General features: G+C 38.8%; 1 protein-coding gene across 3 annotated transcripts in view; it reads right to left on the reverse strand.

Annotated features, from left to right (window-relative positions):
• The window catches only part of KIF13B (kinesin family member 13B), a 192,544-nt gene that overhangs the window by 119,223 nt on the left and 51,780 nt on the right, over positions 1-21,541 (reverse strand). For 2 of the 3 annotated variants that reach the window (XM_087437381.1, XM_087437382.1), the window contains exons 3-7: positions 12,570-12,582; positions 8,449-8,509; positions 5,542-5,634; positions 3,970-4,150; positions 241-328 (exon numbers count right to left, since the gene is read on the reverse strand). In XM_087437381.1, the coding sequence (XP_087293507.1) occupies positions 241-328; positions 3,970-4,150; positions 5,542-5,634; positions 8,449-8,509; positions 12,570-12,582 (436 nt within the window). The remainder of the gene's footprint in view (positions 1-240; positions 329-3,969; positions 4,151-5,541; positions 5,635-8,448; positions 8,510-12,569; positions 12,583-21,541) is intronic. The other variant, XM_087437383.1, reaches the window with a different exon arrangement.

The following is a 21,541-nucleotide window of genomic DNA, read 5'->3' on the forward strand; positions in this document are numbered from 1 at the left end:
AAATATGAAAAAAATGTGTCTCACAATAGATGAATAGGAATGCCCTGCAAATACGTATACCTTCTCTCAAAATAAAACTGTCCTAATAGTCATATACAGCTCTTTAAGTAAAAAATTTTTGTAAAAAGTGATTTATTAAGTGATACTACTATAAATTTAATTTCAAAAAAATAATCATCACAAATTAAACCAAAAAAAACTTGCTACACTGAATTTAGTTTACATAAAGGAAGTCGTTACCTTATAGCTTGTGACGGCCAGTTTAGAAAGTCCATCGACATAGGGTCCCAACACATTGTGCTCTCTGACTTTTAATGTTTGACGGCTTCTGTTTATTAAAAACAAAGAAACGATTTTTAAACAATAATCTGTTTTTTAAAGGACTCAACTGTGCTCCATAAAGTATATACTGAATTCAACAAAGATCCCATATAAATAAAACCAACTGACTTTATCTCAGAAGAATTTAAACTAAAATTTAAAATCTTGACTGGTAAGAAAAACTTCATAATGTGGTAAAATATCACTCACTCAAAAGGGTACACTGTGGGATGTCTATTTACTACCACAAAGAATGCAGACTCAAATAAATACAAACAATCTACTTGTCATATCACAGAATGTGGTACAAAGAGCAGAAATTCAGCAAATGTTAACTGTGCAAGAAAGGAAAATTACAGACCAACCTGAATCATGAATAAAGACAGACAGACAAAAGACAACAAACTGTGTCTAATAATGATTTAAAAACTTAAAATTGGGCTTAGTCCAGGACTGCCAGGTTGTTTTAACACTGGAAAAAGATTCATGACCTTTACCACATTGATAGACTAAAGGGAAAAAGAACAGACATGATCACATCAATAAGTGTAGAAAAAAGTATTCAATAAAATTAAATACTCATTCATGAATAAAAAATAAACCACTTAGCAAACAAGGAACTGATAAACCCAGTAAAGGGCATCTGCCAAAAACCTAGAGCATTTAGCATAGTCAATGATATCAACCAAAAAATATTAAGAATATTTGTTGACGATTGTATGACATGTGAATTATATCTCAAAAACGCTCTTTAAAAAATAAAAACAGGCCGGCCCCGTGGCGTAGCTGTTAAGTGCGCGTGCTCCACTGCTGGCAGCCCAGGGTTCGCAGGTTTGGATCCTGGGTGCGCACCGATGCACCGCTTGTCAGGCCGGCTGTGGCGACATCCCACAGTGGAGGAAGTTGGGCACAGATGTTAGCCTAGGGCCGGTCTTCCTCAGCAAAAACAGGAGGATTGGCATGGATGTTAGCCCAGGGCTGATCTTCCTCACGTAAAAATAAATAAATAAATAAATAAATAAATAAAGGCAAACTCGCCCTTTCCTAAAAAAAAAAAAAAAAAAACAGGGGCCAGTCCGGTGGCGTAGTGGTTAAGTTCGAGTGCCTGGGGTTCGCAGGCCCAGATCCTGGGCATGGACCTACACACCACTCATCAAGCCATGCTGTGGAGGCCCACATACAAAGTGGAGGAAGACCTGCACAGATGTCAGCTCAGGCACAATCTTCCTCAAGCAAAAAGGGGAGGATTGGCAGCAGATGTTAGCTCAGGGTTGATCTTCCTCACCAAAAACATAAAAAATAAAAACATTACAATAAAAAAAAAGAATATTTGAGGGCCGGCCCAGTGGCGCAAGCAGTTAAGTGTGCGCGCTCCGCTGCGGCGGCCTAGGGTTCGCCAGTCGGATCCCGGGCGCGCACCGACGCACTGCTTGTCAAGCCATGCTGTGGCGGCATCCCATACAAAGTAGAGGAAGGTGGGCAAGGATGTTAGCCCAGGGCCAGTCTTCCTCAGCAAAAAAAGAGGAGGATTGGCAGATGTTAGCTCAGGGCCGATCTTCCTCACATAAAAAAAAAAGAATATTTGTTGATGGTGAGATTAAAGTGACTCTTATTTTATGTAACAATATTTTCTACTGATTTGGAATCTTTTAGTGCCCTAGGATCAACCACTAAAAACTTACTTACCACAATAAAACTCTATATAACGTAGACATAGAACAAATATTTGACTTAATTCTAACCTCAGGATACATGCTATTATAACTTTTCCCTTTCATTTTTCCCTTTTCTTAAAGATAATGTAAACTGTATTATCTCCTAAGGAAGCAACATAATTACATTACTACACATAGTAGATGCTGAATTAATAAAATTAGTATTTGAATAACAAAACTAAGTTCTCTCAGTCTTTCACTGAAAAGGGATCAGTTTTAGAGTTTTTAATCTATTTACTTCAACTCTTCAGAAACACTACAAAAATCCTCAAGAAACCTTAACCTTCATGGGAGGACAACAATAACAACAGCTAACACTTATTAAGCACTTACTATGCACCAATGTTCTAGTACCTCAGGTGTGTCATCTCAGTCTATCTTCACAACAACCCTCTGAGATATTAATAATATTATCATTCCCCCTTCTGTACAAATAAAGCGTTGAAAGCATAAGGAACTTGCTCAAATGGTAACAATTAAAGGACCTGGATCCAGAGCTAGGTGAAGCCAAAGCCCATGCTGTTAATTACTAAACCATACATGGACAAACATATAAGAAATTACCAAAGATTATAAACAAATTGAAGATATAGTTTAAGCTATTTCACACAAGCACTGTGGAATGCAAACACAAGAATGAAGTTAGCTAAGAATTTCTGGAAAGAGTACATCTGAGCTGGATCTCTAAGAAAATGATGGTCTTCACAGAGGTGAAGGTGCAAGAAAAAGTATTCAAGGTAAAGCCAGAAAAAGGACAAGGGCATGATATTCAGCAAAATGTGGGTACGTAGGCCCTAATCTTCCCACCTCTGGCCTCCTTTTGTTCTCTGTTTTGACCGCCACACAATACCGCCTTCCAGTCATGCTGTACAGCTGGGTCACTCTCTAAACAAGTGATTTCTTTATACCTCCATGCTTTGGCACAGGCTGTCCTCTGTGCCTGAACGGTTCTCACCTAACTTCTCAGTGGACAGACTCCTACACAGCACACAATTCATCAAGCACCCTCTGTGGAATCTTCCCATTTCCTCTGGGCAAAGATATTCATTTTAATTGAGTATCACTATGATTCACTGCCTCTAAGACCATCTTTCCTTGATCATCTTCTTCATCCAAATATAATACAATGTCCCCTCATTGTCTTCCGAGCTTTCCATAAACCTCAGCTCATTTGGCTCTTTGACCTTCTGAACACTGTTTTTACTCAATAAGCCACAGGCTGTGGTTATTATCTGTTTCTCTCTCTCCATTGCTGCACTTCCTTAAAATCTGAACTCAGAGAACTCTGTGCAACGAACAGATTTCCTCAGATACCTTATCTTCCTCATTAGGTTCAGCTATGATTACAAAGTGAGAACAGTAGTTTTTAAGGCTTTCTAATACTTCTGAGCCACTTCTCTTTCAAAGTCTATGCCATGAAATGGGATGTTTTTTCCTCTGGGAATCTTTAAAATTAACTATTCTAAAGTCCAGGTTTCATATCTCTGATTATGCCTCTCACTTCACAGGCTGCAAACAAATAGCTAAATTCCACCTGAAATTTCTTGATTTTAAATAAATAAATAAGCTGATTGATTAAGGATACCAGTTATCCTGACACTAAGTAACTTAATTTTCATGACATATTTTTTGTTTGTGGCTTTGGATGTATCTGAGACAGGCAGTAAGACCCAGATACGTGCTGCTCCACCACGTTTCCCCCATCTCAGCCCTAAGTTCAGAAGCCCAGGACTGGCTGCAGAAAGCCACTCAATGTGACTAAAAACAAATCACAAAGACAATAACCACATAACTAGACAAAGAGATAACATCACAGAGATAATAACTAGATAAATAACTCTCTACTAGAGTTCGATATAAAAAATGTCACTTAAGTCAATTTATTAAGTCTAAGTCCATAACACTAAAACACTAAAATCTAAAAGTCATTTACCCTTTGGGATCAAGAAGGTCTCTAACTTTTTCATTATAAATTTCCATATAGGACACTTCTACTTTAAAACTCTGCTCTTCATTTTCCTCTTTCTGAGTTCGTTCAAAGAGTCCACTGCAAAGTCTTGGGATTAATCCAGGTTGGTCAGTTGTACCCATCATGGTATAAGATTTTCCAGATCCTAAAAAATGAAATCACAGTTATTATTGTCTCTTTGAGAAGTTTAAATACATAACACTCTTTCCATTGCTTAAAATAAATTATTAGCACTTAGCAAAATGCCCAAACTAAAATAAAAAATATATCCAAAGATAATGATGACACTAATAAATACAGAAGCTTTACTACTGCACATGTAAAAGTCAAAAGTAAACCTCCTTTAGAAAGAAAACAAAAATCTTCTTTAACCATCTTCACACAAAAAAAAATTATCTAAAACAACTTAAAAATAGTGAGTCTGAATAGTCTTCTAAAATTAACTGGGAATATCCATATGATGAATACTATTGTACCTGCTCCCAACCACTAATCATAACACAAAAAATATACGCTACCCCTATAGGCCCCAGAGCAAATTATCTTACTACGCTTTAGCAATAGTGTAGAAACCACAGAGTAATTTTCTTTTTCTACTATAAAATTATTTTCTCCACTGCACCAAGAACACATATTCATTAAAGAAAATTGAGAAAACAGAGGAAAATAGAAAAGAAAAATTAAATCACCCACAGTCCTAACTTAAGTATAATACTTTTTCCTTTTTTAGCAGCAGCGATTTTGTAAACATTCTTTTAATCATACAAGTTGCTGCTTTTGTCACTTGACACTTTATCATTATCATAATACCTAAAACTAATATACCATTTCTTACGTTCCCGGCCTTTTCTAAAAGTTTTCACATGTTAACTCATTATGGCAACTCTATAAGGAAGGTCTATAAGTATCAATATTTTACAGATAAGGAAATTGAGGTGTATGTCACAGCTGGTCAGTGGCAGCAGCAGGGCTGGAGCTCGGATGACCAGGCTCCGAGTCCATGCTTCCATACTCACTACACACATTGCCTCTTGAAAATATCATAAGCTCTTTTCCATGAAGAATAGCTTTCAATTGGACAAGCTATACAATATATCCTTAAAAAAGTGACTCCTGGGCTAGCCCGGTGGCGCAAACAGTTAAGTGCATGCGCTCCACTGCCGTGCCCCGGGGTTTGCCGGTTCAGATCCCGGGCGCGCACCGACACACCACTTGTCGAGCCATGCTGTGGCGGCATCCCATATAAAAAGTGGAGGAAGATGGGCATGGATGTTAGCCCAGGGCCAGTCTTCCTCAGCAAAAAAAGAGGAGGATTGGCAGATGGTAGCACAGGGCTGATCTTCCTCACAAAAAAAAAAAAAAAAAGTGACTCCTTCACTTTAAATAGATTTTCTTTCCTGTTGACCACAGAGGTACAGAAGTCAAAACACTCCTTATCAATCATAACTGATAAGATGCTAACAATATGTATTCCTTTTGGTATTTTCTCTGTTATGATCCTTAAAGCCTAAAAAAATACATATTATTTAACATTACCAGTCTGTCCATAAGCAAAGATACATGCGTTGTATCCATCGAAAGCATTCTGAAGAATATTCTCCCCAAGGCATTCGAAAACATCATCTTGACCTAAAAGAGAGAGAGAAAGAGAAAAAGAAAGGATGTTTTAAGCCAAAACTACATATGAACAATTAAAAAATCAACAAACAAACAAAACTCTCAAAAACGCACTTTTCTTTTTAGCTTATCTCCAAACAAGATTTTTAAACTTGATGCTTCCAAAGGCTTAACTATATGCCACTCGGCTAATGCTTTATTCACTGGGTTCTAGAGTTCAAAACAATCATATATATCAATCTCCTCTCCTTTTCCTCAATGATATATTTTTTTTCATTTGGAAACATTTATTTTTTATTTTTTAAACAAACTGGTAAGGCAGAAAATACTGCTCTAGAACAAAATTTCAAGTCTCTTCATAAAAAATACAGTTGTGGTTAAATTCATGGGTGGTTTGTTTTGTTTCTGCCGCCAAGTGTTTAGAACCAGTGGTCTATGGTGATTAGCAGCAATTCTCCAGGGACTCTTTTTTTTCTCAATGATAATTTTTAATTACAGGGTCTACAATACACCCCAGCTGCACAAGAGAGGACGACCTTGGAAATCTTTCTTCTAGCTTTCAATCATGGACATAAATAATAAGGTCAAATGTTCCTCCATAGGCTAAATTAAACACGCCCATAATCAAATATAACCTTTACAAATCATTCAACCTCTTTGAGTCTTGCATATTGCGCTTTGTGAGTTATAAGAAATATATCTCGGTCGTTCAGATAACCAAATATATTTCTCATATATATTTGGCCTTCATCCACAGTTCTTGGCTCAAGTCTCCAAAACCTCTTGGAATCTCCTAAGTGTTGAGAGTGATAAAGGTGTCTTTGGTTATGTTAATGAGGTGACTTTTGGAAAGCACGTAAGGATGGGGGCTGGTTGCCAGGAGAACCAATAGTGATGAGAGTGTTGGAACTTGCAATCCCACCCCCTAACCTCCAGGGAGGGGAGAGGGCCTGGAGGTTGACTCAGTCTCCAAAGGCCAATGATTTAATCAATCATGCCTATGTAATAAGGCCTCCATAAAAAAACAAAAAGTACAGGGTCCAGAGAGCTTCTGGAATGGTGAACACATGGAGGTGCCAGGAGCGTGGCATGCAAGCTCTGCACCCCTTTCCCCACACCTTGTCCTGTGCATCTCTTCCATCTGGCTGTTCCTGAGTTATACCCTTTTATAATAAACCGGTGATCTAGTAAGTAAAATGTTTCTCTCAGTTCTGTGAGCCGCTCTTGCAAATTAATCAAACCCAAGAAGGAGATTCTGAGAACTTCTCATTTATAGCCACTTGGTCAGAAGCACAGGTAACAACCTGGGCTTGCGAATGGCGTCTGAAGTGGCAAGTGGAGGAGGCAGTTTTGTAGGACAGAACCCTTAACCTGTGGAATCTGATGGATCTGAGGCTATCTCCGAATAGTTAGTGTCAAAATTGAATTGAATTGCAGGACATCCAGCTGGTGTCCACAGCATTGCTTGGTGAGGGGAGGGGGGAAATCCCTCCCCCTCAACAAACTGGAATTGTGATCTGGACACACTTTAAATATAATATGAAAGAACTGGATGCTGTTATGTTTGTTATGCCTTGAATGCTATAAATAGCATTCCATTATGCCTCACTTCCTAATTAATTTGCCAGATTAGTACATCATCATCACATTTCCGACATGGAAGCAATCCTTAAAGTCATCATTGGGCCAGCTAGACCACATTAACCTTCACTTTTTGAAACAGCTATAGTACTACTGTTTCTCATGACAAAAGCCAATACAGTATGACACTCAATATTTAAAAGAGATTGCTTAGAAACAGGTGTCATAAGCAGTTATGAATAAAGGAAATAAAAGGCTGTCACTGTAGTCTTAAACCTGTGAAAAGGGGCTTCAGACACTCATCATTGAGGAGCAAATTTAGAGCATGGTATAGTCCTCTCCACTAAAGCGTGAAAACAGGGGCCGGCCTGGTGGCATACTGGTTAAGTTCATGCACTCTGCTTCGGCGGTCCGCAGTTTGCAGGTTCGGATCCCAGGTATGGACATACGCATGCTTATCAAGCCATGCTGGGCCAATCTTCCTCAGCAAAAAGAGGAGGATTGGCAACAGATGTTAGCTCAGGGCTAATCTTCCTCACAAAAAAAAAAGAGAGAAAACAAAATACTGAGAGCTTAAGTGATCTACTCAAAGTCACAGAGGCAGTCAGGAGTAGAGCCTGGAGTAAACTTCAGGTTTCCTTTTCTCCTGGCTCTTCTTTCCTTACACAGAGCTGCCTCTCTAGACCACAGCACAGACATCGAAGGGAATCTAAGAGGCTACTGTGTGCTACTGGTCCCATGCAAGGCCTGGCGATGCGTGTAAGATAACCTCAACCACATACCCTATTAACCTAACTTTACCATCGTATACCAAGAAAAACACACTGTGACTCTCCCATTTCCCAATAACATAAAAACTCTAATAGCAAAGCCGGAGTAAGTTCTCTATACAGCTTTTATTTTTTTTATTTTTATTTTTTTAATCTTTTTTTGGTGAGGAAGATCAGCCCTGAGCTAACATCCATGCTAATCCTCCTCTTTTTGCTGAGGAAGACTGGCCCTGAGCTAACATCCGTGCCCATCTTCCTCTACTTTATGTGGGACGCCACCACAGCATGGCCTGACAAGTGGTGCATCAGTGCGAGCCCCAGCAGCGGAGCATGTGCACTTAACCACTACACCACGGGGCCAGCCCCTCTACACAGTTTTTAAAGTTACACAAAATAATACTCTGATACTTTATGGAAAAAATATTAAAACACCTTTTCTGTATTATCAGTAGTTAATAGGATGCTGTACTCTTACCTGCATACTTTTCTTTGACAGATTCATCCATAGACCAGAAACAATGATCATATGCAAACACCTGATGAAAAATAAAAATAATAATAGCATGTATTAGGAACAAAACCTTAACACACTTACGATGTTATAAAGATGTCACAACATCGATAACATTGTTCATTAGTGAAGTAAAGACAAATTACTCTCCCACGATGGAAATTAAATTATTTATGGTCCAGTCTTATTGGACAGTTTTGATCTTTTATGTTTACTACTTTCATACTTAGCACGTTTTTGTGCTCTTTTAAACGTTTTTTTCATGTTTTGGATTTCATGTTTTATAATTTAGTCTCTTTAAGAATTTTAAATGAAATTGTTTTTTAATTCATTTCAGCTTGCATTTCAAACTCTCCCACTTTTAGAGTTTGTTGCCTCACTTCCTGATGACAGATTTCCTCTTGTGCCTTTATACAGCTGTCCCTTGGTATCTGTGGGGGATTGGTTCCAGGGCAGATACCCAAATCCGCAAATGCTCAAGTCCCTTCAGTCGGCCCTCCCTCTCCAAGAATGCAAAACCCGCGGATACAGAGGGCCTACTGCACGTTAGTTTGCAAGTGCATCTGAATTGGGAGTTTGTATTTTATGGTATACATAACTGCCTGTTTTTTTCCTTTCCCTTTGGCCACCTTTACATGACTGGTTACATCGCCACTCCCAGCTACTGAAGCCCAGATTTTGGTCTTCTCAAAACCCAATGTCTCTACTCCCTCCTCTTTACCAAGACATTAGCTCAACACTAGTGGCCAAAAACTTTTTTTTAAGCCTTCATTCATGTTGGAGCCTCACCCAAATCAATTTTCACAGGTGAGCTTCTCTAGTCCTCAACCGTACATCAAGGCCTCCTTTAATCTGCAAGTGTTGAAGTCCCAATCACCTCTGAGAATCTGTGTCTGATCCCAAGCCCAGTAAATATGCTGCTTCAGCTCCAGCTTGCTGCTAGTCCCTGAAGTTACATATGTTGTTTTTTAATATGATGACATGATTTTAATATTTTAAAATATTTTACCCCTCCCTGCTGTGAGTTTGGAGTTGGCAAGAGAATGTTGCTGTGTAAATTCACAAGACTACCTAGACCAGAGATCTAAAAGTTAATTTTCTTTTCCACTGAGGAAGATTCGCCCTGAGCTAACATCTGTTGCCAATATTCCTCTATTTTGTATGTGAGCCACCGCCACAGCACGGCCACTGACAGATGAGTGGTGTAGGTCCACGCTCAGGAACCATACCTGGGCAGCCAAAGTGGAGCGTGCCAAACTTAACCACTAGGCCACCAGGGCTTGCCCTAAAAGTTAATTTTTTTAAGAAAGGAAATTAGATTAGGATGGTAAATTAAGTATGTGTGCCTATATTCCCCTCCTACCTGAAATTAACTCAAAATGATGGAGAGAAGGAGGGAAAGGACCAAAAGAGGAAAGAAGAGAGGAAAGAAGAGCAAGTTTTTGAAAGCAAGATTGCTTGCTTGTACCTGGATCAGAAATTGAGAATCCCTGAAAAACAGCTGCAATGAGATTGATGGGGAGCAGGAGGATGGGGGGGGTGGCCACAGGGAGAACACAGGCCAAAACACTGCAGAAGAAGATGGCTACAAAGAGAAGAGCAGTTCTGGGAGTGTACCAGGAAAACTACTAAATGAGCACAAGAGGACCCTGGGGCACCCCACAGGATGACTGGTTAAAAATACCTTTAAAGCAGGGAAGGATCAGAACACCCATATCTTTGTGCAAAACAGCAGGCAGGGGAGGCATTTGTTCCCTGGGATAGGGCAGTGATGGGGAAGCTGGGCCAACAAGGCAAGCAGAAGCCCAATGGCTGACAACACCCAAGAAGAGGAGGAAACCCTGGAGCCCAGAAGCTATCCACCCAGCCACAGACCTATGTCGTAAATTACTAATCCTCAAAATTTTTCCAAAGCTAAACATGTATTTATCAATTGTGTGGCTCACTAGGTAGCAATTCTCCAACAGCGAAAGGAGGAAAAGAAGAAGGAAGATGGAAGGTGGTTCTGAAAGGACTGTGTATCAAAATTTCGGGTAGGCGCTGCTTTTCAAACTACATTTGTCAGCCGTGATGAGAATTATTTCAGCAGGGTGAGATTAAATAAAATGTGAAGCTCAAATTAAGTTTATTCTGTTCTAGCTTTCAACTCTCATCTCTCATAATTTTATTTAACTCGTTCTTAACAAGATTAAGTAGAAACCATCCTGATTATTTTCTTTTTTTTTTTTTGGTGAGGAAGATTGGCCCTGAGCTAACATCTGTGCCGTGTCCATCTTCCTCCACTTTATATGGGACGCCACCACAGCATGGCTCCACAAGCAGTGCGTCGGTGTGCACCAGGGATCCGAACTGGCAAACCCCACCAGGGATCCAAACTGGCGAACCCCGGGCCACCACAGCAGAGCGCGTGCACTTAACCGCTTGCACCACTGGGCTGGCCCCCTGATTCTTTTCTTGTAAGCTTAGCTCTTACTTCAACAGTCCCATCACTGTACATGTGCACTGATCAGAGGTCAGGCTCTAAATAGCACTTCTCTCTCCATTATGATCTTCCTTTTTGTCTTTCTTTTTTTAATTTAGGGATTTCTTTAACAACTCCACTTCTTATTCTCAATTCTAGTAGAGAAGAGCTATCAATAAAGTAACCATAACAATAGCTGATACTAGGTGCTAGGCCCTGCTCACAGGACACTGAGATACAAGCACAACGAAGTGAAGAATCTGGTGGCTAGCAGGTAGGGGAGCTGGGATCTGAACCCAGCCTCTGAGCCAGTAGTCTGCTCACCACGAGGCTCTCCACCACTAGGCTAGATTAGCTCCATTCCCCAATTATATGAAAGCACCACAGTCTGGTACAAAGTTGGGAACTAACGAACACTTAGTTCTTATTTACTAACCACACTAAATGGTCCTCTTTAAGTTTAAGCAATTTTGTAAATTATTACAGGAATCTTCCAGCCATGGATTTCCTAAAGCAAACAAGCCCTTTTCTTTCCAAATAAACATTTTTCCTTTAAAACTTAAAAAAAACACACCTTTTTCAAGTAACAGAGAAGAAACACACATTCATTGTAACAAAGTCAAATAACACAGAAGCATAAAGTAAAAAATAAAGGTCTCCCATTCACCAGGCAGACGTCTCCCTAGAGGTAACCACTATGTTAATAATGTGGTGTTGGTCCTTCCATATTTTTTTATGTCAATACATTTTCTCTAAACATTAAGATACCCCTGAATTAAAACATGAATAGTTTTTAAATAGTCATGTAATGTTTCCTCACATCTTTACTGCAATCTCCAGCCTTTGCTCTATCAAAAAATAAGAAAAAAAAAAAATCCAGCACCTTTTCATAGAAAAGATGAGATAAAACTAATAAAATTAGTTTCACGTATATAAAGAATCAGTGTCATATTAAACTACTAAAAAAATTCTTCAGAATCTCAGCCATGTCTATACATATTTTAGAAACAACAGAGAATGGAATTACTATTCAACCACAGACTCTAAAACAAAAGCAAAACTCCAAGAATGTAGATAAAAATCTGAATTTCCTGAAAAGTTCAATTAACTTCAGAAAATGGTCCATTCAAAAATATAGTCCTTGTGCCACTTTGGCACACCTATAAATTCCTTCAGAGACACAGGAACTGATGCGCCCCACCGAAGTTTCTTTAGAATTGGGGCTCAAATCTAAGATGAAAGCACATTCCCCTGTGGGCCAGGGCAGGCTTCTGTTGGCCTGAGAATGCGTCCCCACCTGTCTTGGGAGCGACATGGATGAGCCTGCCTAGCATGGTTTTGACCACAGTTTGGAACGACCAGTTTCGAGCCAACTGATGGTGAAAGCAGAGCACAAAAGGAATCTGTGTTGTAGCTGCCAGGAGACTGGCCAGAATTGGTCAAAATACAAATACAGCCTTTCCTATGGCAATAAATGGCTTCAGATTTACGAATAGGTTGGCAACTTGCATTATTTGTACAAAAGTGACAGAGACAAAATATTTTTGAGAAGAAAATTACCAGTACTTCAAAAATACACACATAAGATCTTTACAAGCATCACATAATAAACCAAATCTCTCACCTTCGGCTGGCTTCTGAGTTCCCAAAAGAGATGGCATCGTTGACATGAAAGAAAAGGGAGAAGGTTTAAAAAAATTTTTTTTAGTTTAGAAGACTCTTTTTTTTTTTTTTTTGGTGGGAAGATTTGCCCTGAGCTCACATCTGTGTCAATCTTCCTCTATTTTGTATGTGGGATGCTGTCACAGCACGGCTTGATGAGCGATGCGTAGGTCTGTGCCCGGGATCCGAACCTGTGAACCCTGGGCTGCTGAAGCAGAGTACACAAACTTAACCACTACACCACCAGGCTGGCCCCTAGAAGACTCTTTCTGAAGGGTAAAATGATAATAAACATCATGTAAATTTTTATTAAGAACACAAAATATCGGGGACCGGCCCAGTGGCACAAGCGGTTAAGTGCGTGCACTCCGCTGTGGCAGCCCGGGGTTTGCCGGTTCGGATCCTGGGCGCGCACCAACGCACCACTTGTCAAGCCATGCAAAAAAAGAACACAAAATATTAACTTTGAAATCAAATAGCAATTTAAAATAAAGAATAAATTAATATCTACCTACTACTAGGGTAAAATGCTAATTTTAGAAAACTGGTATCTCTCAGGTAGAAAAAAGATTATCTGAGCCTTGGATAATTTTTACATTTAATATTTCTGCTTTATGCATTTTGCTTATCCTTGTATATGTCTTATAAATATATAAAAAAAATTCTTTCCTTTTTATCATCTGATTTCATTTCCAAGTAGTTTACTCTGCTTTAATACATCAGCAGCTTATTCTCTATTTAGGCCCTGTCACAAAAAGTGAATTCTGTTCTCGCTATGAAAAAAAAGTTAAATTAAAGGAGCAACTAACTTTTTTCCCAGTGAATTATTACTTACTGAATTACTCACTTATTACTTATTCTTCTAAGCTTACCTAGGTGCTTCTAACCTCCCTCCCTCCAAAACTGTCACTCATTTACATCTCCTTGGGGTACAGGAATAAAACCCAATCCAATATAATTTTGAGACAGTTTTGAAACTTAGAGAAAAGTTGTAAGAAAAGCACAAAGAACTCCCTTCACCCAAATTCACCAATTGTTAACATTGCGACAGCTGCTATATCCTTCTCCCCCTTCTTCCCTCTTCCCTCCTCTATATATACACACACACATACATTTTTTTCACCATCTGAGAGTAAGTTGCAGACATGCCCCTTCAGCCCTAAATACTTCAGTAATTCCTAAAACAATGATGTTCACTTACATTAGCACAGTACAATATCAAAATCAGAAAATTTAATAATAAAAGAAAGTACTTTTGAAACTGGAGTGAAATAGGAACAATAACTGGAGGTTTAGGAATAACTGGTCTCTCTCAGAGGATCAAAATGCCAACTCAAACCTAAAACTTGAACAGAAACTGTACATGGAAATGCTTCCTTCCAATTGTCTATATATCTTCTTGTGTCTTTGTCGCATAGAAGATTTTCTTCTAAAATAAATTTAACGTTTATTTGTATCAAATGATTTCAGATAAGAATACTAAAACACCAAGAAAGTCTAGCAAATGAGTGACACTTGTCTAACAGATTTTGGAGTAATAGCCAATGTGGCTAACATATAAAAGAAAATAATTTCTCTGGAATAAGAGATATGGAAAAATTTCTTGACAAAAAGACGTGTGAAATACTGATAGAGGTTACTGACAAGAGCTATCATCTTTCTATAGGTCTTTACGAGCAAAGCAGAATCTCATCAACTACAGACACCTTAGTTATAAACCTAGCTGGAGGTAAGAACAGAGCCAGCATATATGAAATGCCCATGTTAGGCCAGGTACACTGCATGCTACTTCATTTAATTCTCACAATAGCTTTGCAAGATGCTATTATTATTCCAATTGTACAGACGAGAAACTTAAGGCTCCGAAAAGTTAAATGACCTGTCCAAGACAACAATAAGCAGTGACAGATCTGGGATGTAAAACTAGGTCTTCTGGGGCCAGCCTGGTGGCATAGTAGTTAAGTTCGCATGCTCCACTTTGGCAGCCCAGGGTTCACATGTTCAGATCCCGGGTGCGGACCTACGCACCACTTATCAAGCCGTGCTGTGGCAGGTGTCCCACATATAAAGTAGAGGAAAATGGGCACGGATGTTAGCCCAGGGCCAATCTCCCTCAGCAAAAAGAGGAGGACTGGCGATAGATGTTAGCTCAGGGCTAATCTTCCTCACAAAAACAAACAAAAAAAACCCTAGGTCTTCTGACTCCCAAGTCCATGTTCTTCCCCTCTCCCACACTGGTTAAAACAGCCTTGTCAAGCTTCTTCTAAATTGAAGAATCTATGAGTCACACATTAACAACTGCTCCTGCTAACCAAAACATTTCCCAATGTATTAATTTCCTCCATTCTAATTATTACCCAATAAAAGGTTACCATTTGGTGCTTGTGCCAGTGTAAGTTTACTTATTCAATATATTTATAAAAACTCCAGACTGTCTTTTCTGAGAGAAAAATAAGATATTTAGTATGATACTTCAAGTTTAAATAATATATTTTTATACAACTTTCAGCTCTTCCTAAGAGACAACCAACAAATATGAAATCCAATAATATATGACACATAGCGGAAGAAGAATCCATGAGACTAACCTGAATCCAGAACATACTAATAAAACCAGAAACAAACCAGTAAATTAATTACAGAGCTAAGTTTCCAAGTCGGGATTCTGGTGGCTATAACAGTAAAGCTCAAATAACCTACAGAGCCATGGGAAACCCAAAGATGTAATTACAGCTCTGTACAAAAATAAATAAGTAAATTAATTAATTACACGAAACCTTCCAAAGTGTAGTTGCAATCCAATATGGCAATGGCTCACTTCTCCCAGAATCCCTTATTTAGAAACCCCAGCTATCCAGACCACAGTGGAAATTTGGGAAGCAAAGTAAACCAGCCCCTGACCAATCAAGAGAGAAACAGGAAGAAAAAGCACGAAAGTCTTAGTTTCTCAGCTGAACTGCATTACTTTCTGTTGTTGTTAACTTCACTTTGAAATACTTTCAGACTTACAAAAGTTCCAAAAATAGTACAAAGAATTCCTGTGTACCCTTCACCCAGCTTCCCCAAATGTTAATGTCTTATACAACCATAGTTAGATGAAAACCAGGAAATTAACCATCAACACAAGATTTATTAAATAATCTAGAGCCAATCTTATAAAAAAATTTTTTGCCAACTGCCCCACTGATGTCTTTTTTCTGGTCCAGGATCACACACCGCATGCAGCTGTATGTCTCCTCCCATCTGGGACATTTTGTCTCATGACCCTGACACTTGAAGAGTACTGGCCAACTATTTTGAAGAATGTCTCTCAATCTAGGTTTGTCTAATGCTTCCTCATGACCAAATTCAGGTTATGCATTTTGGCAAGCACGACACAGAAGTAATATGCCCTCCTCACTGCAACATACCAGAAGGCACATGATGATGTCCATGTCCCATTACTGATGATGGTAACTCTGGTCACTTGGTTATGGTTGTATCTACTAGGTTTCTCCACTGTAAGATTACCAGTTTTCCCTTTGTACGTTTTTCTTGCGGGGGGAGACTTTGAGACTATATCAATACTGTTTCTCATCACAGTTTCACCCACGAATTTTAGCATCCATTGATGAATGTAGCCTGCAACAATTACCGTTTCCCAAATGGTGATTGTCTAGTTACCAGAGACATTAACAACCTGGACAAATGTATGTTTTAAGAAGAGGACGACTTGGGAAACAACAAATGATTTGGTTGCATGTTTTGGATAGAACTCTTATCTATGAATAAGAGTTCTACTCATTTCTCTCTTTTTACTGATCTGGTTTAGGGGCTTGAGCCCACTTCTCATTTAAATAATAAATTACACCATAAAATTAAGTCAAATTATATTCCTAATCTTTAGAATGCCACAATATGAAGAAAAAATTTAGTGATTGATGCTTTTATATAAGTTAGTGATCTTTGGAAATTTTTATTCATACTTCTGACCATGACAAAAAATAAAATCGACATTGGATCCAAAAATAAACCACACAGTATCCTACAGTGTAAAACACAAAGCAATGTCAATAGAATGATGAGTTACAAATCAATTACTGCTCTCCACTACCAAAATCAAACATTATATCCAAATATCATCACCTCTTTCAATTTTAAAGATTTAAGTTTGTGAAATCTTCACAATTAGGAATATTTGGAATCTGTATTTTAACAAGATCCCACTCCACCCACTCTACAACGGAGGTATACATCACAAAGAGCTTATTGTAATACAACCATACTACGTAATGACATTGTTGCCTTTTCGGACTTAGCTGGCAGTACCAGCAACCAAACAACAGTCTGTGTGATGATCATTATTTTTGCCTTGTCACCCCTCCCCCGATGTGCTTTGCACTTAAGGAATAAAGCCGACCTGACTAAAAATTTAGACACTATCAGACTCACAAAGAAACCATATTGATCTTTGCTTATCTAGCCAACTTTCAAAAGTACAAATATCACTAAAAGCCCTGTTCCTTGTTTCCTCAACAACTGGAATACTCCGTTCAATTTGGAAGAATTGAATGCTTTTAAATTTTAAAAGCATCATTGATAAAGTGGAGTATTTTAGAGAATAGCATTCAGGATGTAAAGGGGTTTGAAAATGCTACCCCTGAAAGAATAAATCAAAGAACCGGAAATTTGTAGCCTGAAGCAGGGAAGACTAAAGACGACACAATGCCATCCTCAGACTTGAAGGGATTCACATACTTGGGGACGGGGGTGAGGAGGGGGGGAGCAGACTTGCAGACTTGTTCTAGATCAGTTCAGAGGCTGAATTCGGTAGGACCTACCGGAGAAAGTTAAAAGAAGTGGGATATCTCTTTAATATAAGAATAATTAGCACTGTATTAAGAAACAGCCAGCTCCCCATCAGTGGAATTATCTAAAGAGAGAATAGAAAAGCATCTGATGAGGATGCTGTAAAAGAAATGAGAGTTACACTGGATTACTTCTATAATTCTTTTTATTTACAGTAAGAAAACGAACATCAAGCATTCAACAAGTTATATTTCTTGTCATTTCTATCGACACTTGCAGACCACCAGTACATCAGAGGTAACTTGAGTTACAGTTTCAGCATCATCTCCCACGTCACACTCTTAGAAGATTCCTCCTCTCCAGTAAGCTAGTGTACTTCCTGTATTCCATACACCTGCACTCAGATAATGCCACTCCCTCTAACAACTCGTGTTTATTCAAGCCCTACCCCTGTGAGAAAAGCTCAGGTCAAATTCTAGCTCCCTCAAGAATCCTTCCATAAGAACCCTAACCAAAAGTGAGTCTTCTTTCCTCAACTCCTATAAGCCAAAACTATCTACTGCTCACTTACTACCCACCATTTTTCACATGATACTAACTTTTTAATACATGGGTCATCTCTTCAGGTAGACTATAAGCTTCTGAAGGACAGACTGTGTCTTTCTGCATTTATCAGTGTTCAACACAAGACTTTCTGCTTATTCAGGAAATATTTTTTAAGCTCTCTAGGTGACCTGGTCCCTGCCTATATCTCAACCACATCTTGCACCATCTTCCTTTCCCACACTGGCCTTTTTCTAATTGGCCCAATATACCCAGTATTCCGGTCTCGGGGCTTTCATACACCATTTTCTTTCTGCCTTGAAATCTTGAGGCTAACGCCTATTCGTTTGTCATTTCTCAACTTAATTTTTATTTCCATACACGTGTCCTTCTTGAACATCCAACTTAATTTAGGTCCCTTATGTTACTCTCAATCACAGTACTTCTGATAGAATAAAAACATTTCCACCACCATCTTTGCTCTCTAAAATCACCCCAAGAACAATAAACAAGAAATAAAAACGAATTTAATCTTCAGTGAAACCAGGAATTAATTATAAATTATGAAACACATTACATGAAGACAGAAAATACATCCAAAAAATGCAAGAAAAGATCAGAAATGAGTGGTGCTGAGTACCCCAGAAGGTGAGAGGAGAGGGGGCCTAAAAAAAATGGAAGAACATTCCGGTTACTACCTCTGATATATAGTCCTTGGAGAAACTTCTTTAACTCAAGAGAAAACACGGTTTGACAATCCTCTTCTATCAGAATCTTCCACCCACACAAACTACAAATGGTTGAGAACAGAGGGACATCCAAAGAATATGGCCTCTGAACCACGACTGGCATATTTCACAACCACAAAACTTTAGAAATATGAAAACCCTGGTTTACAAATTCCACAATTTCAAATTACCATATCATATACTAGGATAGCATAATTCAAGGAATACACTCACTATTAACTCAATCATTTGCAAATCACCTGCCTCTTCCCATCAAACACAGAAGTTGTAATTCATTGTGTACTTTCACTATAAGAAAGTTTAAATCTAGCCAAAAAAATTAAATCAATATTGATGCACTTGTGGGGTTTTTCTGTAAAATATATTTCACATCATATGTTAATAGAGTAATAACATTCATTTTAATAATTACATGTTAAAATAACTTCAAGGTATACACAGAGACTAGGATAGATTATTGAAATACTCTTAGACTCCAAGCAAAAAGAAAGCTCTGATAATTTTTACTTCTCTCAATATTTGTGGTTATCTGTGGTTTCTAATTTTAAGAATCTATATTTCTATAGTTTCTTGATTAAATTAATGTGATTAGATTTCTCCTTGATTAGACTGATTTGGAGAAAGTTTTCAATGAGTATGAAATCAACTAATTCTCCTGTCCCTTCCAGATCCATACTTCAGGCTCCAAATTAGAGGTCATACACTCAAGGTCCACAGGCCCAGTATAGCCCACAGCTGTATTTTGTTTAGTTCTCACAGTATTGACCAAAATTAGAAAATATGAAGATTTCACATTAGAATTCTCTTGAAAATTCAGAAGATCTGGAAACACTGGGCCTCAATTCCCTCACAGTGACATTGGCTAGATCTGAACTACTGCTATCTTCCTCATGGACCTGCCAGACAGGAAGCTGAGTTTTAAATTCGTACTATTAAGAAAAAAAGTAGAACAGGGTTTCCTTCATGCTCAATGAAAACAGAGACTCACAAATTCACAGCAATAAAGACAATGTTTCCAAATCCAACCCCAAGAACCTAAAATAGAGTGCCATCACAATCATATCAGGACTACACTACAGATCTGCCCACCCAATTAAATAATACAACCCTCTTTAATAGCCCAACACTTAATCCTGGCTATCAAATCCTAAACAAGGAATCCCAAACTCAAATGTCACTTGCAGCAGTAATGTCATTAGAATTAGTAGCTGTGGGGGCCAGCCCAGTGGCGCAAGCAGTTAAGTGTGCGCGCTCCACTTTGGTGGCCCGGGGTTCATGGGTTTGGATGCCGGGCACACACCGATGCACCGCTTGTCACCATGCGGTGGTGGCGTCCCATATAAAGTAGAGGAAGATGGGCACAGATGTTAGCTCAGGGCCAATCTTCCTCTGCAAAAAAAAAAAAGGAGGATTGGCATCGGATGTTAGCTCAGGGCTGATCTCCCTCACAAAACAAACAAACAAACAAACAAACAAACAAAAGAATTAGTAGCTATGAAATAGAATTAAAGCTAAAGCCTTTGTCTTCACTGTAAGTAGTGGTAGGTCTAGAATTCAGACTTAAGTTGGAAAGCCTGGCAGCTTCAAGGACAAAAAAAAGCATACATAAAATGTCTGGTGCATACATGCTCAATAATGTTAGATATCATCATTATTGTGATTTTGATTCATGATGCAATGTTAACTTGGGGTTTAAGTCAGCAGGTTGACAAAAACTGAAATTTCTAGCTCATTACTATAATTACTCCCCAAATCCAATGCTTAGCAAAGATTTCCTTAGTGTCCCCTCAGTGGAAACTCAATTTCCAAGCATTCCCCAACTAAATACTTCACTACTTACAAGAGTATAAACTGCTTAGTTAACTAACTGAAGATTGCTGCGTTTATCCTTTTCCTGAGATAGTTTTCATCTTTGAAATGTCTCTCAAACCCATCCCTGATTTCCGTCTCATATTCACTTTTTCATTCAGCAATATTTACTGAGTATCTACTATAAGCCAGATGCTAATCTCAGTACTGGAGAAACTACATTGAACAAATCAGACAATCCTAACCCTCTAAGAGCTTAAATTCTATTACAATAGAATGAATGAATGAATATGTAATATAGTAAGTGCTATGGAAAAAAATAAAGCAGGGAAGAAGGAGGATACAGAGTGGAGCTGGGGTTGATATTTTAAACAGGGTGGGCAGGAGAAGCTTCACGGAATGGCGTTTGCACAGAGGCCTATAGGCAGTAAGGGAACTGAGCCATTTGGATAGGGCAGCAGACACAATGATGCCTTATTTCTTCACCCCCCTCTAAGTCTCTCTACCACTTAGCTTCCTACCTTGCACTCACTGCCTCCAGTCTCTTCTTCACACACGCAGTGTGTATCTAAACCACACATCTGATCAGGTCATAGTTCTGCCCAAAACCCTTCACTGGCTCCCTATTCCCTACAAGATAACAATTCAAACCCTCTAAGCAAGAAAGGCTCTTCACAATATTACCTCTTCCCACCTCTCCAGTCTCAGTCTCCTACCACTCCTCCCTCAATGTCTCATGCTTTACCCATATGTGGCCTTGTCATGTCTTTCAAACTTGGTTACTTCTGTACTTTTGGTTACCTGTGTACTACTCCCACTTTTTGGCCTGGTGATAGGCTTCTTGTCCTTCAAAAAACAAAAAGTTGCCTTCTCTGTCCCTTTTTAGGAAATTTTAAGTCCCTTAGGTCTCCTTTTCTAAGAAAGTATTGTGGCTGTGTTACCTCCTCCTTGATTGTGAGCTCCTTAAGAGCACAGAGCGTGTTTCATTCTTCTTTGCTTTCCCAGTGCCCGGCACATGGTAGGCATTCAATAATGCTTGTTAGAA

This window comes from Ceratotherium simum, chromosome 12, assembly GCF_057802395.1.
Source record: "Ceratotherium simum simum isolate JZ-2026a chromosome 12, ASM5780239v1, whole genome shotgun sequence".
NCBI lineage: Eukaryota > Metazoa > Chordata > Mammalia > Perissodactyla > Rhinocerotidae > Ceratotherium > Ceratotherium simum.